This window comes from Dryobates pubescens, chromosome 31 (assembly GCF_014839835.1).
Source record: "Dryobates pubescens isolate bDryPub1 chromosome 31, bDryPub1.pri, whole genome shotgun sequence".
Taxonomy (NCBI): domain Eukaryota; kingdom Metazoa; phylum Chordata; class Aves; order Piciformes; family Picidae; genus Dryobates; species Dryobates pubescens.
Window position 1 is genome coordinate 12149883 of NC_071642.1, and position 17486 is coordinate 12167368.

The window sequence follows — 17486 nt, forward strand, 5'->3', positions numbered from 1 at the left end:
TGGCAAAAGTTTGCCTTTTTGTGATTTAGGAGTCTCCTGGGTGAGGGCAAGGGTGTTGTAGCTTGTGCTCTTGTTTCTGAAACAGCTGGCTCTTTGCTCAGCAGAAGTCTTCCTCCCCTCTTAATTTTCTATTTGTCTTGCTGGAGCCCAGTTCTGCAATGTCTGTAACTTGTTTTGTGTACTCTGGAGAATCCAGAGCCAGGACACTGGATTAGTCAGGACTTCTTCAGAGGAACATGGAGTCATTGCCCTTGGTAAGTTCAGTGATCAGGTTATCAAAAGTATCTTGTAGCAGTTGGATTTTTTCCTTTTGTGCTGGCACTGTTTCAGTGCAAGTAAGACTTAACTGTCCAGAAGCACATGGCTCTGTTTGCATAGGAGAAGCTTCCTTTATGGCAATGATCACAGGCAAGGATGGCAAGGATTTTCTGCAGCAATTGCTTCATCTTAAGACTTTTTACTCTTATGCTGTTCTGTTGTCCAAGAAGTGGCATAATTGCAACTCCAGTTGGAAACAACCAAGAGCTGAGTTTAAACTGCCTCTGAAAACTAGACACTTACTTAGTGAACTGAGTTTGTACTTCAGAACAAATTAAGTCAAATTTGTTTTAATCACTTGGCAGAAGGAAGAGTCAGATTTCTGTATCTGAATTTCTTTCAAGTGTAATCCAAAGATGTGGGATGCTTTGCTGTTCTTGTATCTCTGGCTTAAATTAAAAATTGGTTGGAAAAAGGAGTGAGGTCTGTGTGCCACGAACGCAGAAGTTACAGTGGTCGAGATGCCAACAGTACAAATGAATGCAACTGAATGTCATTGGCAGTCCTGGTCGATTATAGCTCTTGATCAGCTTTAGTGCTTCATGACTGGTAGGTTTAGAGGTGCTGCCTAAACAATTCTGCTCTGGGTATTTCTACCTTAGAAATTGTTTTCTGTGGTAGCTGTAGCTTCACGGAGTGTGTTTTGAAAGAACAAAAGTGAGAACTGCAGCTCCTTGTGGAAGCAGTGCTGAAGTAAGAGTTAAGAGCTGGGTGTTCCTAGCTCTACTGTCTGCCTGTTTTGTTTTTTTCCTTCTTTCTGTTCTCTTCTGGCTTGCCTATTTAGGCCATGGCTACATGTTTGGCAGCATTTCTGCTTGAAGAGGCACTCCTTCCTACTTTGCCGGCACAAGTGTTCCTGCAAATGCAGAATGAATGTGTTTGGGAAGCTGATACAGCTGACAAATTCTTAAAATTGTGATTTTGACCAGACTTTTTCAGCTGAATCGAGCCCTGCTCTGGTTCTTAGAGCTCTGTGTGTGCTTGTACCAGTGTGGGGTAGAGTGGTAAGTGGCTCAAGGCAACACAAGGACCTACCTCTTGAAAAGACTTGGTGCCTTAGAGGACTTTATGGATAGTCAACACAAGTTCCTGATCCCCAGGTGCACTGCTGCTGCTGGACAGGACTTTAAACCTGTTCAAGATCTAGCCTTTGAACAGGTGCTATCTGAAGGCCAGCAATGGAACACCATGACAGTGTTGCTCTTGGGTATTACCTGAGGAGACTGAACTAAAATACTGGCAGGGTGAAACGGCTGAAGGTCTGATGTGGTGCACTTAACACTTGCCAGAGGTTCTGCATCACTTTTGGATGTAAAGACTGAAGCTGCTCCAAGTCTGTGCTGCTTGTGAAAATAAATGGGCCTAGAGTTGTTTGGGTGGGGTTTTCTTTTACTGGGTTAGGTTGTAGTCAAATGAGATCCCTGGACTTACATCTGTATGGAGGTACCCTAGAGGTGTAAAGAAGGGGTGCTGGGAATGTGTGGTTGAGGGCAGCATGGATTGGGGTGTAAGGGAGCTGCCCAGCTGCTGTGAGGTGGCAGTTGTAGATTTTGTGTGACAGCAGGTCTCACAAACACATGGAGGGATGTGCACACAAAATGCCATGTATCACTGTGTTGTGAATCATCTTTTGGAGCACTTTTTTGCAGCTAAAGCAGCACACATGGGGCAGGTTCTCTTCCTTTGTTGTCCACACAAGCAGTGCACGGAGACAAGATCTACTCAGTACCATTCCTAGCTGTTAGTAAACAGCTCTGTGTTGGTATCAATGCAGTTCATTTTCTTGGAAGCTGTTGTAGGAAAGAGCACCACTTAAACAGGAGGTGGATTACTGACTGATTGCTTCCCTGTAAAGCACTTCAAAAAGAATCTGGCAAATGATAATCTGCTCTTGTCGTGTCTTAGAGCTCTTAATATGATTTGAAGAACTGATCTCTTGTTTGGGGGTCTGACTTTACCTAAACTCATGGATTGTCTTGCCTTTGGGTAGAGTTGGGCCTGCTTTGGTTTAGGTGCTGCTGAGGGCTGCATACAATTAAATCTGCTGTGTGCTCCTGTAGTGCAACCATCGACTGCTGGTGGAATCAAGCTAAGCTTTTTGTTCTTCAGGAAGCACCATCCTCCCACAGCAGTGTTAGTAGTATGGGAAGCTTTAACAACTGCTTGAGGGGTCTTTTTCCTGTTCTCAGTGCTTTATAGCACGCAGTACCCTGACTGTGCATAGGGTTTGCAGGGTGAAACTGAGACTTAGCCTTATGAAGAAATTATTTAACTGAGTAAAAAGTCTTGGTAGAGGTGGGCACATGGGTGGTGAATGTGAACGTAGACAACAGCTAGCAGACTGCTGTGGTAATACTCAAGGGGTGGCCTCACCAGTGGCCAGTCCAGGGGTACAATTCCTGTCCTGGTCCTGCTGGCCACACCATTGTTGATCCATGCCAGGATGCTGGTGGCCTTGACCAGCTGGGCACACAGGAACTAGCTGAGAACATTCTCTTTCAGGAAGCAGCAGTAGGCCCTGCAATCAAAATAGCCCCATCTGGGCAATGTAGACTTTTAAACATGATTGGGAAAAGCGGTAACCACAGCTACTGTGCAGCAGTAACAGTACCTGACAGTATGACTGAAAGTAATTCTTGGAGGCTTCTGTGCATGACTGTAGTTCAGCAGCAGAAACAGCAGTGGCTGTAAGCTTCTAACTTGCCATGCTTTTGTTAAGCGCTGGAAGGAAACAGCCATTCTTCACAGAAATGTGTTTTCCTCTTGGCAAGCCACAAGTGATAGCACCATGAAGAAACTCAGCATATTTAGGTCACAAGTTAAACCCTCAGGCAGTTACATTTGTGTCTCATTTTAGAAGAAAATTTGAGGGTCAGAAAATGAGGGTTTTAAAGAGTTGCATGGTAAGAGTGATTTCCAGGTATGCTTTTTTGGGTGGGAATGTTTCCCTTTATGTTTTTGGTTGCAATTCTTAAATTAATGACCTGGGAATAATATGCTCTCCAAACACACACAGTTGGCAGTCTGATTTTTGAGGACTTGAGAGAAATAAAATAATTGACTATATTCAGGAGCAGGTAAGGAAACTGACTCCATACTATGGCTGCTTATTTAAAATGTAGAGTAATTACCAGTATGTTCTTGCCTGTTAAATGCTAGAAATGTTCCACTTTCCTTTTCCCCTCATGACTACAAAAAGTATTCCAGGGACTATTTGACTCTTAAAAGCAGTGATTTCAGTTGGCCTTTCTCCTGTGAGTAGGTCAGTGGAAGATGCTTCCCAGAAATTGACCTCTGTGTTGTCTATCAACGGAGACTGAAGGAGTTGGTCTTTTCAAGTAACTTCGAAGGTTAAATTGGTCCATCAGAAAAGAGCTGTGTAATGAAATAAACCTTAGCTGCAACAGCCATATAACAATTCTCAAAGATGCTTTTTGGAGAGCTCCTGGACTTTTTTCCAATGGAATTGCTTAACAAACCTCTAAGTTCTTGGAGCACTGGCTAAGGATTAATTTATAGACGTACTGGAGATCATTTAACACAACAGCCCTGGGACTGGCTTTTAACAACTGTCCTGTTCAGCTTGTTTTGCTGTGAACTGTGAGCTTGAAATGGAAGGAGGAATTAGAATTCCTGTTGCATCCTGACTTGCTTCTAGGTTCATTGTCAGTTCAAGTAGCTGCTGCTTCTAAAAGAGCTGCCCCTTCCTTGGACCTTCACCAGTGCTCACCTGGGAAACTGAATTAAAATGATATGTCTGGGGTTATTTGCTGTCAGATTAATTTTATTCTGAGTTACTAGATTACTCAGGAGTTGCTTCTCTTGGAGAAATTATAATGATTTTTAAGGCAACCTGAGAAACTAAGGCACAGACCAGCTTGCTCAAGCCTCTTTCGCAGCCCTTTTGTGCTCACAGGTGATAGGTGCTCACTCACAGGCAAAACTCTGCTCCCAGGGAACTGAATTCATGTTTGAGGCCATCTCTTCTAACAGATCGGTATGAACAAACAGCAGTTGAAGATGGAACTCACAAACCTCATTTCATAGTTGAGCAGTGAGAAAATGGCAGTGCTTTAGAGAGGTGGTGGCAGCCTTCACCAGCAGCATTAGGGGTATGTGGAACTGGCTGCTGGACCAAAGTGATGATAGAAGTTCTGTGTGGTCTTCTGCCTTTTCTGTGGCAGTTCTTACTGCAGCTGCATGGGTTTGGTGGTGAGTGTTTTGGTTGGTGGTGGTTGTTGCTGTGGTTGCTTGGGTGTTGCTGAATCTTTCATTTCGCTTCCAAGTAACGTCCAGGGTCTTTCATTTTCCTCCAGACCCTCTTTGAAAATTCCAAAGCTTATGAAAGTTACTGCAAGGAAGCTGGAGATCCGTGCAGGACAGGGCTACAGCTAAAGGCTCTGTGTTCTTTTCAGCTGAAATACAGCTGTCCCAAAATCCAAAGAAAAGGTCCCAGTCTATAAATAGAGAAGGTGAGAGATGTAAAATAATAAACTTGAAGTATTTTGTGCAAATTGGTGGGTGTATTTTAAAAATGCCCATTTTTGAGATGTGTATCACCATATGCCTTGCAGAATTGTTAGCTGTAGATGCCATTTTGCATGTAAAGTGAGTGTTGAGAATCTGAAAGTCCAGGCCAGGAACTAGGATTGGCCTCTGCTTAATTTATATTTTTTTTTTTTTTTTTTTTTTTTTTTTAAAAGAAGCTGAGGCATGTGTGCTTGGGCCAGAATAGAAACATGGCAAAATACTTGCCAAGTTGAGGGGGGGGAAAGGAGGCAACTGGTAAAGGGAAGACTTTTTTCTCTCAGGTTCCAAGTGCCGCAAAAAATGCAGTAAGTACTAAAATGAACTGCTAAAGCAGTGAATGCCCATAGTGAAGCACTTGTAATGTTTTATTCCACCCTCACTTGAAAGCCAGAGCAGTGCATTCATCCCTGCTGGAAACTTCAGCTGTGTTTGTGACCTTCACAGGCGCTCTGTTCCCCAGCAAACTGCCTGCAACTCCTCTAGTGAGTCTGCGTCTGCCCGACGTTCCCCAGGGGTGGGTGAGAGTCAATGTTTGCCGTCACTCTCCTTCCCCAGGAGGAGGCACTGGAGTGTTTGAGGTGCCATGCTCTGTTGCATTCTGCACCTGAAGATGAAAAGCCTTAGACATTTTTTGTCTTAGCTTTTGCACCTGAAGTAAAAGAATAGAAAGAATGAAGCAAAGAATAGAAAGGCTCAAAGAAGCTAAGTCTGAAGCAGCAGGATTGTTTCTAGGAGGTGGTTTTTATAGCTATGGCAGCAGTACACATCAAGCCACAGCATCCTAGTAGCTGATTTTGAAAGGCACTGCCAAACTGTGATATTCTTCTAAAACACTGCTTCTAATTTTTCACTTGCAGTATGGTTTGGAATGACTTCAGCAAAAAAAGCCCCAAGATCTTCCAGTGCTCTTAGTCTGTAGCATTCTCAGTGACAAGAAAGGCATTGCCTGAAGGCTTCTGTTCTGTACATGCAAAACAGTAACACAGTGTGTTATTTCCAAATATATTGTTATTTGCAAACAGAAAACCAACCACTGGCTTTTCTGTGCTCTGCAGCCCATTGAAATTCTGGCTGACTCCAGCAGAGATTTTTCCATAAATAGCTCTGTACTACTTCAGAACACAAACAACCCCTGGAAAGATCTAAAGCGAGATCTTCTGAGGGAACTGTGTAGCCTGTGCTATTAGTGTGTGCTTAGTGCAGAGTCGAGGGGGGGCAACAGGAAGGGTTCTGTGGGTTGGGGGGGCTATCAGTAGGAATTTGGGTAGCTCATAATCCAGATTAGTTTCAGGGACTCAAGAGCCACCTGGTTTGAGCATAGGGGGAAGGAAAAGACTCACAAAAATACACATCTGTGAGCAGAAGGGAAGCAGGTATGCATTAGTATTGGTCATCACCCAATGGCTTTTGTTTTGGGCATTAGGTAGTGGGTCAAGTAAATATGACTTGAAATTATTTTGTTTTTCAATGAGCAGACACCCAACTTAAAGCTTCCTCTTAACTGCTTTTACCAATTGGATGTTAGGTTACATGAATTAATCCACGACTCGTTTTGTAGTGTGTAGATGAACATGCTCTTGAATAAGTAACACAGGGGCAGCTCTTGTGTAGGTGTGTTCAGCTATAATTGGTGTCAGTGATTCCGAGTAAGGTAATTTCTAGTCTTGAGGCAGAGGCAAGTAAACATTTGTGAACTAGATGAAGAGGGAAGTAAATGCTTCCATATTTTGCTTTGGTCACAGGGCTGATTTTCTGCTAGTCCTGTTGCTCATTGCAGAAATCTCCCTTGAAAGGGACCCAGAGGGCATGAAAACAACATTGGCATTTGTGAAATCCCCGCTCCGAGTGGCAGACTCTTCGCTGTCCTTCTCGGCCCCTGTTATCAAGCAAATGTGTTTATCAGCTGTCACAGCAGGATGAGGACGGCATCGCAGAGAGTGGGGCTGACAGGACCTTGGGAGCTTGTTAGTACATTCTCTAAATCTTTCAGATGAACCTGTTACTGCTGTTGGACTTTGAGTGAAAACCCTTCATCAGCAGAGATTCTGCAGGCTCAGAAGCATGTATTTGAAAGCTTAGCTCCCCATGGGCTGGGTATCTCAAGTCTGGAATGACTTTTTACACTGTCTGAAATAACTTCTGCTGAGGGAACGCCTAGAATTTGTGTGGGGATTGAGTTGCCTGCTGGGCCTGGATGGAAGTGAGCCCCAATGCCCAAGACAAGGGAGTGCCTCTGTGCCATGAACTGGGTCTCACTTGTTGGGGAGCACAGCTCAGCTGCTGACACTTGCTTTCAGGACTATTTTTTTTTTCTTCAAGTTTTTTTTTTTTTCTTCATTCTACCTCAGCATATTGAGAGCAGTTCCCTAAGGAAATGGAGGTACAACTAAAGTAGCAAAGCGCTCCTCCTGTCAAGGGGCAGTGGGCCTGTGTTTGGGAAAGTGCAGATGTGCTTGTCAGAAGAGGAAATGAAGCTTGAGACTTAGGCCAAGGTTTTTAATGCATTTTGGGGACTCGTTGTGTGATGTCTAACTTGAATTTCATGGTGTGTGCCCTGTGAGGATATGGAGCCCTCCTGTAGGCATTGTGTATGGCTCTGAGGAGCCTGCTGAGTGTGGTACCATGACTGAGCTCTAGGAATACAGATTTTCCAGAGAAGAGGCTTGAGGTGGAGTTCTGGTCTCCTGCATCTTCACTCTGCCTGTGGTTAATAGGATGTTCTTGATCGGCAGGTCAGCAGCATGTTGTCAGAGAGGTCAGAAGTGACGGTGCTGTTTTCCTCTTAACAGAGGCTAATTTCTCTGTTCCAGCATGGAGTCTACTCTGGAAAAATCAGTAAACTTGAATTTTTGTCCTCAGCAGTGCTAAAATGGCGATGCTTCTTGAAAATTATATATGTAGAACCAGTTTTGCTGCAGCTTTATTAATGATAACATTGTAGAGTAGCTCTGCAGGTAGAAGACATGTTGGAACAAGTTGTGTACCAGAGCACTGTGTACAGATCGCTGTGTTAGAGCAATCAAATCTGATAGATATGAGCCTTTTAGTCTCAGTTCTCCTCATACTGCTCAATAGGTTCCTCAGTTTCATGAGTGATAGTCGCAGAACACGCAGGTACTTAAGGGGGTCCTGTATGAAGCTGTTTGGGCATGGAGTTAGTTCCTGCTGGAGTTAATTTTGTTCTCCTATAATTAGATATGTCTGATCTGTTTGTGATTGTACAGAGGACAAAAATGATGAGTAACTCTCCAAATGAATTCTGCATAGTACCAATACAACTTAACGCTTCTGTTAGCTCTGGCTGGGGGACCTCTCAGTAATCAGTGCAGATTTTGCTGGCTGAACACTGTTTCTGGGGTGGAAATAGAATTGGTGTGGACTGTTCTCATGCTGCTTCATTAAATAATTTATTTAAAGGCATAATGTGGGCCTGAAAGACATGGTCCCTGTGATAGGAAATGTTAGAAACAGGAAAATTCAAAGGGGAAAATTCAAAGGGGAAAAGCTCTTCTTGCTTCAATTACTTAACCACTGTCTGGAGTAGTATTCAACCTGCTTCCTCTCTAGTACAAACTGTAGAAGCAGAGAGCTTGATATAAAGCTAGGTGTGACACATCCCTAGGAGGAGAATTACTGCTCTTTTTCCGTTTCTCTACCTAAAAACTGATTGGAAGCTATCAGCATCTAAGTACTCTGATGTTCAGAAAATGGAGCCCCAGGAGCTGCCGTGCAGAACAGCAGGCTGGTGTTTCAGGATGCTGAAATGTTGGGCCCGCTGTTGGTTACCTTCTTTGGTTAGAGGCAGAGCGGTTCTCCAGGCTGGAGGGAGGAAAGCCTGTGGGCAGACTTGAGGTTGTTTGGGCTTTTTTCTTGATGATATGGTATAGCAGTGGCTGCAAAGAACAGGCTGAAGGAGAAACTGTGACCTTTAACTGCTTGTTCCTAGTTGTGAAGAAGCGTTGTAATTGGACAGCCCATGAGGTTGTTCACCTGCCTGGCTAAGGTCATTCAAAACTGGCACAGGAGTGGGTCTGGATTTCTGCCATTTGTGCCTCTTGTGTTTGTGATATTAATAAACTAGTGTCAAATGTCCTGGGAACGGGTCATGCAGGTTGAAAGGGCTTTGTTTCAGCCAACAATAGACCTGGACTAGTGTGAATAGGACAAGCAAATAGGCACTTCCGTTCATATTTTAAGGAATAACTTGAATTTGGAGAAGCCTAGGTATTAAGAGACTTTAGTGCTCATCCTCTGCTTTTTGTCCCTGGTAAGATGTTCCCTGTATGTACATGCATGTGTGGGGGGCTTTCTAAATATGCTGGCAGTACTAGAGGAAGACAGAATCCCATTTGGTTTTATACTCTTCAGGTCAAAACTCTAAACCTAGATAATGATGATCTGGAGGGGAGAATTTTCCTTCTTGTTGCTTTCCTAACCAGGTTTGTTCCTCATATTAAGGAGACTCCAACTTATGTTTTGCTGTTTCCACTGTTAATTTTTATTTATTTATTTTTTTAAATATCAGCCAGTTCTGGAGCCAGTTAACCTCATTAATTAAACAAGCAGTGCCTGGTCAGCAGGAGCTCTTTGGGGTGCTTGCATCTGGACGATCCATGTAACTGTGCTGAGAGTGCTGTTGGCTTGCAGCTTCTTGTGAGCCCAGAGATATTGCTGTGATCAGTTGATTCAGTCACCTAGTGGAGGAGGTTGGTTTCCTGTGCCTGTGCTCTGAAAGGAACTGCAGTGATATCTTAAGGTTTGAAAATAGTAATTAATCAGGGGTGTGAGGGTTAATGGTTTCTATACAGAAACCAAACAGCTTTGCTTGTGTTTATATGGAGAAAACATTCTTCTCTCTGCTGTCGTTATGTGTTTATTGAGAGAGGGCTTTTCACAGTCATTTTTCAAGCACTTTCTTAACTAATTTGAAACCAACACAAAACCATGTAGCTGTCTGATAGCTGAAATGGGGTCAAGGCACCAGTTTGGGATTGTTTTCAGACAGTGCAGGCTGGCCCTGTAGCTTATATGTCTTCTGTAGGTTTGGGACTTCAGTTGCATTATCTCTGGGTTATCTAAGAACCTGTTATAAATGCATCTGTAAATTCAAAGCCATCCTGATAGGTGTCTGCCCTGTGAAATAGTAGTCTCCAGGTACTGGTTCCTTCCCTTCCCTTGGTGCGCTACTGTTAAGGGATTGAATTAAAGCTCAGAAGTGCAGATACTTTGCTGTCCGGGCTTGAAGTTGGTGGTTTTGGTTGGTTTGGGGGTTTGGTGTTTTGTTTTTTTTTTGCTGTTGTCAGAATGGTGCCTTCATGTATGTTTGATGTTGCCCTACAGTGTTTTATATCTTAGCACCTGAAATGCCACCTTTCATCTTGGTGCCAGAGATGTCTCAAGATGTTTTGGGGGAGGAGAGAGACAAATCTGATCTCCCAAGCATGGGTAACTTCGTGGAAGTCTCTTTACAGACAGTAGTATGTGTCCTCTGAGGGCTGTGGTTATCAGGTGAGGACTTGGTTATTTGTCTCAGACACTAGTGCTTGAAGAGGAGGGCATTGAAATGAAGTCAGCAATAAACAACAGAATGCATCCTATCTCCAAAAGCCAGTGATGTTGGTGACAACAGAGCACTACACGACTGCTTCTCCCTCAGATGCTCCTCCCTGGTGCTGTCTGGCATAGCAGGGATCATTTCCATGCTTCTGGACAGTGAAAGCAGCCCTCTATGCTTGCCAGACTCCACCTAGGGACTGTAGCAAAATCAGCAGCCTGCAAGGGAGGAGGCAGCACGCTCTGGAGATGCCAAAGGACTTAAATAACCCAGCGTGTAACTGAGAGAGGAGCTGGAGTCCCCCTCTGCAGATAAAAGGTGAATGCTGATGGTTTGCCTTGGCAAGGAGGGTGTTAACCCTGATGAAGATCCTGGAGCGGATTGGTGCACTGTGGAAGATGAGATGGTTCCCCTGCCAGCTCTCAAGCAGCATGAATCCTGCCCCGTTCAGCACCAGTACCTTGATGTCTGTCTGTGTTTTTGACCAAGGTATGGGAATGCAATGCTCTCAATGGTGAGTTATTGCTTTACAGTGTCCTGGTGGTGGCTTTGCTGATCTCACCCTACTTTGGGACTACTCAAGCAGAAATTTTTCTGCCTACTTTTTCAGCGTGTTTGCTTTGCCCTTGGAAACAGAACAGTCCAAGACTCCAGTGTGCTGCATTCTAACAGCTAATTATTTTTCTGTTGTGATTGCTGCTAAGGGATGTAATTTGTTTACAAATCAATCCAAGTACTTGGAAAGATCATCTGCATGGTGTTGGGCAGGCATCCGAGGGTTTTCAGCACCTGGTCACCCCCAGCCTGATGGACGTTTTTGGAGGTGTGGTGGGGATATTAGAGCTGAAAGTTCCATCACACAGTTGATTGTATAGACCAAACAGGACTTCATCAGCTTGGAGATCACCAGTAGCAAGCTTGGATAATCTTGAAAGTTAAAGTAGATGCCAAAAGGAAGAAGGTTGGGAACACTTAAAGAGGAGCAGTCGGCTTCCTGCTGCATGAGAGCCTTGTGTAATTGCAATCTCCAGCACCCCAGCAGAGCTGAGCAAAGGCTTTAGCCCTTCCCTTAAGGCTGTTGTCTCTTCTAACCACAGGGCTTGAAGCCTAAGGCTTTTGACCTTTTACACCAAGTAGGTAGTGTGATGAATTTATCCATCTGGTTTTAGGTGGATATAGATTTGTAAGATTTTTGGGTTATGGGGTTTTTTCTTTCAGTTCTCCTTGCACATCCATGTCCATATTTAGATCTGCTGATAGCTGCTGTAATGTCTTCTCTGAAGAGCTCATAGTGTTAGATCTGTGCTCATCAAATCAGTAATTACTGTGTGTTCCTCTCACTGCTGAGAGGGGAGTTATCTTGGTTTTCTCCAGCTGATCATTACCTTAGGGCCTTCTCCTAGCAGAGGATTGCATTACATTGTGTGGAAGAGTAACAATCAGACTGCTTGGGTTGCACTTCACTCTGCATACTGCGTTTGATTAATTGTGTGTTATCTGTGTGCCTTGCTCACCTGTCAAGGTGAACACTGAACAGTGTGCAGCTGTCAGTCTTACAGAGGGGACATCAATCACTTCATCTTGATCATAAATTAATGACTAAAGTAACTGCTACCTTCCAGGGAGAGGGGAAATAATGTGTGCACTCAAATCAAGGGGTTCTTATGTGTGATCTGGATCCTGGTTTATATTCACACAAGCTGACATCGTATTTCTGTCCTTAACACAGTGTTCTTGAGAAACTGCAGCTTGTTTGTGCTTCCAGTGGTGCCAAGTATCATGGCAAGGGAGCCCGATGGAGACAGGATGATCTTGTTTCACCTTTGTTTCATGGCAGGCTGGATGTATAGCAAACACAGCTGAGCTGTGCCAGGAGGCTGACTCTGCATCTCTTGCCTCTGAGGACCTTACAGCTGAGTTTGTGTGTGCCCAAGCTCTGCATGGGCAGCTCTGGGTCAGACTTTGCCTGCCTGTGGCTGCTGTGAGTGCAGCCAGCACAGCACAGCTCACCTCTGGCCTTGGTGTCCACCACCCATCTCTGGGGCCGCCCCAGAATGATATCAGCTCATTCTGATACTGAAGTGAATGAGAGGAAAATCCTGCAGGTTTCACTTCTTCATATGCAATAACCCTCGTGCTGTCTCTGATAGCTTCTGTGATGTGCTGTACAATAGTGTCTGTGTGAACTCACTGAGTCACTTCTCTTCAGCAAGTAGTCTGCAGAGCAAGTACCAGAAACTTTTGCAACTCCAAAACAGGATGAAGGAACCATGCAGTTGAAAATGTTATTATCATGAGCTGACCGACACAAAAGCTGCAGACTTGCATATGTAAAAATCCAAGGCACTTCCTTCAGCAGAAATCTGTATCACTAAGGTTGGAAGAGACCCCAAGGATCATCAAGTCCAACCTGTCTCGGTAGACCTCACGACTAGACCATGGCACCAAGTGCCACATCCAATCCCCTCTTGAACACCTCCAGGGACGGTGACTCCACCACCTCCCTGGGCAGCACATCCCAATGACGAATGACTCTCTCTGGGAAGAACTTTCTCCTCACTTCAAGTCTAAGCTTCCCCTGGCGCAGCTTGAGACTGCGTCCTCTTGTTCTGGTTCTGGGTGCCTGGGAGAAGAGACCAACCCCTTCCTGGCTACAACCACCTTTCAGGTAGTTGTAGAGGGCAATGAGGTCACCCCTGAGCCTCCTCTTCTCCAGGCTAAACAATCCCAGCTCCCTCAGCCTCTCCTCACAGGGCTGTGCTCAAGGCCTCTCCCCAGCCTTGTTGCCCTTCTCTGGACACCTTCAAATGTCTCGATGTCCTTCGTAAACTGAGGGGCCCAGAACTGGACACAGGACTCAAGGTGTGGCCTAACCAACGCAGAGTACAGGGGCACAATGACCTCCCTGCTCTTGCTGGCCACACTGTTCCTAATACAGGCCAGGATGCCATTGGCCCTCTTGGCCACCTGGGCACACTGCTGGCTCCTGTTTAGGCAGCTGTCAATCAGCACCCCCAGGTCCCTCTCTGTTTGGCATTTCTCAGCCACTCTGCCCCCAGCCTGTAGCTCTGCATAGGGTTGCCATGGCCAAAGTGCAGCCCCTGGCACTTGGACTTGTTGAATGCCATCCTGTTGGACTCTGCCCATCTGTCCAGTCGGTCGAGGTCTGTCTGCAGAGCCTTTCTACCCTCTAACTGACCAACATCTGCTCCTAATTTGGTGTCATCTGCAAACCTGCTGATGACTGACTCAACCCCCTCATCCAGATCATCAATGAAGATGCTAAAGAGGATGGGGCCCAATATCTAAGGTGTAGCTTGAAGTTGGGGTTCAAAGAACCATTTGGCTTCTGAGTTTGCCGCTTAAAAGTGAGGGGTATATGTGTGACTGAAAGAGTGATTTGGGGTTATCACTTGTCCTTTCTGCTGTGTAACCAGATCCATGTGACTGGGCTTTTGTCACTGTGGACTCACTATTTCATTTTAGCTCTCTGTGCAGTGCTTGTGGTAATGCCAGCTCTCCTCCCTTACCTTGGGAGACTTTGCTAGAGGCTGTTGAATTTGTTTATTAATTTTCAGTAGCTCTTCTTGTTCCCCACCCTTGTGTTCCTTAGACACTGGTGTCTGAACATTGCCAACCAAATGCCTTTTGCCCTTAAGCTGACAAATTGGTACAGAGTCCTTAAAACACAAGAAAACCACCACCACCCACAGAACAACCCCCAAAACTCAACAACAACTGCACCGACCGGCAAGCAGAGGCTCTGAGATCATCTAGGTAGTGACTGTCAGAAAGCACAGGAGTCTGCCTGTCGTGGTGTCTGTGGTTGAAGCGCAGACTGGAGGTCCATGGCTGTGCTCAGCTGGAGCAGCAACTGTAGAAGAGGATCATTTCTTATGAGTGCAAGCCCCTGCAAATCAATGCAGTGATGGCACTGAGCTTGTAACTCTGGCAGGGCCAGTTGATAACTGTTCTGCAAATGTCCAGCTCTAGAAAAACCTCTTGAAGGCAGCCCCCCTTGAGCTCTGTGACAGAAGCCAAAGCTGAAGAGTGCCTTTGCTTTCTCTCAGCTCTAGCTCTCTGAGCCTGATGGTGACTGTGCAGTGTTTGTTTTTGTTCCCTTGCAGCTGACATAATTTCTACAGTAGAGTTTAACCATTCTGGAGAGCTGTTAGCGACAGGAGACAAAGGAGGGAGAGTTGTCATCTTTCAACAGGAGCAGGAGGTGAGTACTAACTACCTAAAGGACATTTCATGTTCTTCTGTCCCTGGTCATTCTCTTTTTAAAGACAAGGAGAATGCTTTTATTTGAAAAGTGTACACACAGTTGATCCTTGTGTAATAAGTGATAGAAATTAGATTTAAGAGCAAAGAAATCAGTGAGGACTTTGTGATATTATTAGAAAGTAAACTTTGAACACACTTTAGCTGCCACCTAAAGAGGTAGGGGAGCAGGACACAAAGAGACCTTGGAGGGGAAGCTGAAGCTGGTGGGTTTATGATGACCTAAGATGCACTTTTCCATACTGCTATCAGCCAGGCAAAACCATGGTATCCTAGAAGGAGAGATCTCTCTTCATTTATCCTTGTTCTTGTGGTCTCTGCAGAATTCTGCAGATGTTCCAATGCTAGGAGAAGGCCTCTGCCCCCTTGTGAAAGGTGGGGAAGCGGAGATGGAGCACTTGGGTTTTAGCTACAGCTGTGGTTAGATGTTGACTTGATTAGAGTTTGCTTCAAAGAGAGGATAAAGAGCACTTCTGTTACCATGATGCAAGTTCAAGTCTAAAAATCCTAAGCCTACGACATTCCACAGCTGCTCAGAGCAAGTGGCTGTCTGCTGCTAGCAGGACACAGAAGGGCAGGACCTTCTCCTGGTGGATCCCTCTCTGTGGTCGGTTGGTGCCATCTAGTGGGGTCTCCTGGCTGGCCAGCCTCTGCTGGGCTTTATTGGGCCAGAATCTGAAATGGTTCACCTGCTGTGTTCATCCTTGCTGTAAACTTCTGTGCTGTTTTGTTGTTCGTTTGTTTTTTTAAACTCTGGTTTGTAGCTTGCATCCTTTAAGGATACTTTAATGTAGCTTAAAGCCTTTTAGCTAATCACCAGCTCTCAAGTGAGTTGTCTTTGACTATTTCAGGTTTTGATGCATAACCCATGGCTCATATCCTCTAGATCTAGGTATAGCAGGAGCCACCTGGCTCATCAGATGGAGCTGCACATAACTGGGTTTGTCATGATACTGATTCCTCAGTCTAGTCAGTGGCAGGTGGGGACTGGATTCCCTAATGCATCAATGCTTACACCACGTGCACCACTGTCTGGAGCAAGTTTTAGCTGTAGTATTAGCTAAAAGGCAACTGTTCAAGTATTTTGGGTGCATTCATGTAGCACCTTCTGTCACACTGTGTTCAGAGAGCTGTGCAGGCACGAGCACTCTAAAGCACAAGAGCTCTGTACAGAGTTAGAGGAGCTGGTGTAACTCACCTGCTGCCAATGCGGTGCCACTTCTGGGCTGCAGTCTGGCAGCCCTTCTGCAAGGCCAGGCAAGGGACATTGCTCAAGTGTCATGCAGGAAGTGAGCACAGTCACTAATTGGAGCCAAGAGAGGAACTGACGTGGGCAACCTGCAGTTATCTAAATAGACATTTCATGTGAGGTGCTTGCTTGGGTCAACACCTCTTCTTGTTTGGTTTCCTGGGTTTGAGAGCTGTGGGGTGGTCTGATGGCTTCAGTCCTGCTTTAGTCCCAAGGATGAATTGCATTTGTTATCACTTGTTTTTATTATTCTAGTCCTTTAGAATCACAGAATGGTAGGGCTTGGAAGGGACCTCTGGAGATCAAGTCCAAACCCCACCGCCAAAGTTCACCTAGGGCAGGTCACACAGGAATGTGTCCAGCTAGGATTTGAAAGTCTCCAGAGGAGACCTTACAGCCTCTGGGCAGCCTGCTCCAGGGCTCTGGCACCTTCACAGCACAGTCCAGCATCTCCTGAAGCACAGTGAATGTACTTCACAAGTCTAGGCAGTGACCCTGCCTAACCCGCTGGGTCTCACTGAGCTCAGTTCCTCCTGTTCCTGGGGTGGGAAGGCAGCGTCACTCAGAGGTCTGGGGCAGTGTTCTGCTGCCAGCCTTTATTTCTAAGTATTTGGGCTGCTTTTCTCTCCCCCACAGCAGTAAAATGTCAGGATTCCTGCCAATCAGGGTATGAAGCAAGAGAGAATGATGTGAGGAATGTGGCAAATGTGGGCCAGCAAGGATCATATCAAGAAGTATGTTTTAGAGGTGTGAAGGGATGAAATGAATGGCTGGACGTGAGACACTAGAAGGAATGGGCAACAAAACATACCACAGGAAAGGCATCTGATGGTGCAACCTCTTGAGGTGGGTGGTACAGCAATACCTCAGAAACTGCAGCTTGAATCAGATCAGTTAACCCCAGTGGGTGCTGTTTCAGAAATGGTTCCAGTTTCCTGGCACTGTACCTGTTGCAGGCTTAGTTCATGCAGTGCAGTATTTGTGTTAGGAAGCCAGTACCTAAAATACAGCTTTTAGAAAGAGGAGGGATTGGAGCTAGGTAACCTTTAAGGTTCCTTCCATCCCAGACCATTCTGTGGTTCTGCAGGCTCATTACAGTAAGGCAAGTTGTGCACCAAAGGACACTTGGGGCACATCAGGCATAGGCAGCAATGTGTGTGGCAGTCCTGACCTCTTCTGATGGTGCTGGGCTTTCTGCCTGTGTGTGTGACTGCATCTGTATCTGCCTGCAGCCTGAAAGCATTCTGTTAACTGCATACATACCTTGATGATTTCATTCTCTTTTTAGAACAAAACCCAATCTCACAGTAGGGGAGAATACAATGTTTACAGTACCTTTCAAAGCCATGAACCAGAGTTTGACTACTTGAAAAGTTTAGAAATTGAAGAGAAGATCAACAAAATTAGGTGGTTACCCCAGAAAAATGCTGCTCAGTTTTTGTTATCTACAAATGGTAAGTCCTGCCTACACAGCTGCTTTTGCATGGTGACCTGTTGTGACATTGGCTTGCTTTGGGGACTTTGTCTAATCCTCCACTGTCAGAGGGCTGG

General features: G+C 45.3%; 1 protein-coding gene across 3 annotated transcripts in view; it reads left to right on the top strand.

Annotated features, from left to right (window-relative positions):
* The window catches only part of PPP2R2A (protein phosphatase 2 regulatory subunit Balpha), a 29030-nt gene that overhangs the window by 5780 nt on the left and 5764 nt on the right, over positions 1 to 17486 (top strand). For 2 of the 3 annotated variants that reach the window (XM_054174867.1, XM_009901596.2), the window contains exons 3-4: positions 14530 to 14627; positions 17224 to 17389. In XM_054174867.1, the coding sequence (XP_054030842.1) occupies positions 14530 to 14627; positions 17224 to 17389 (264 nt within the window). Of the gene's footprint in view, positions 1 to 10719; positions 10892 to 14529; positions 14628 to 17223; positions 17390 to 17486 lie in introns of those variants that run through there. The other variant, XM_054174866.1, reaches the window with a different exon arrangement.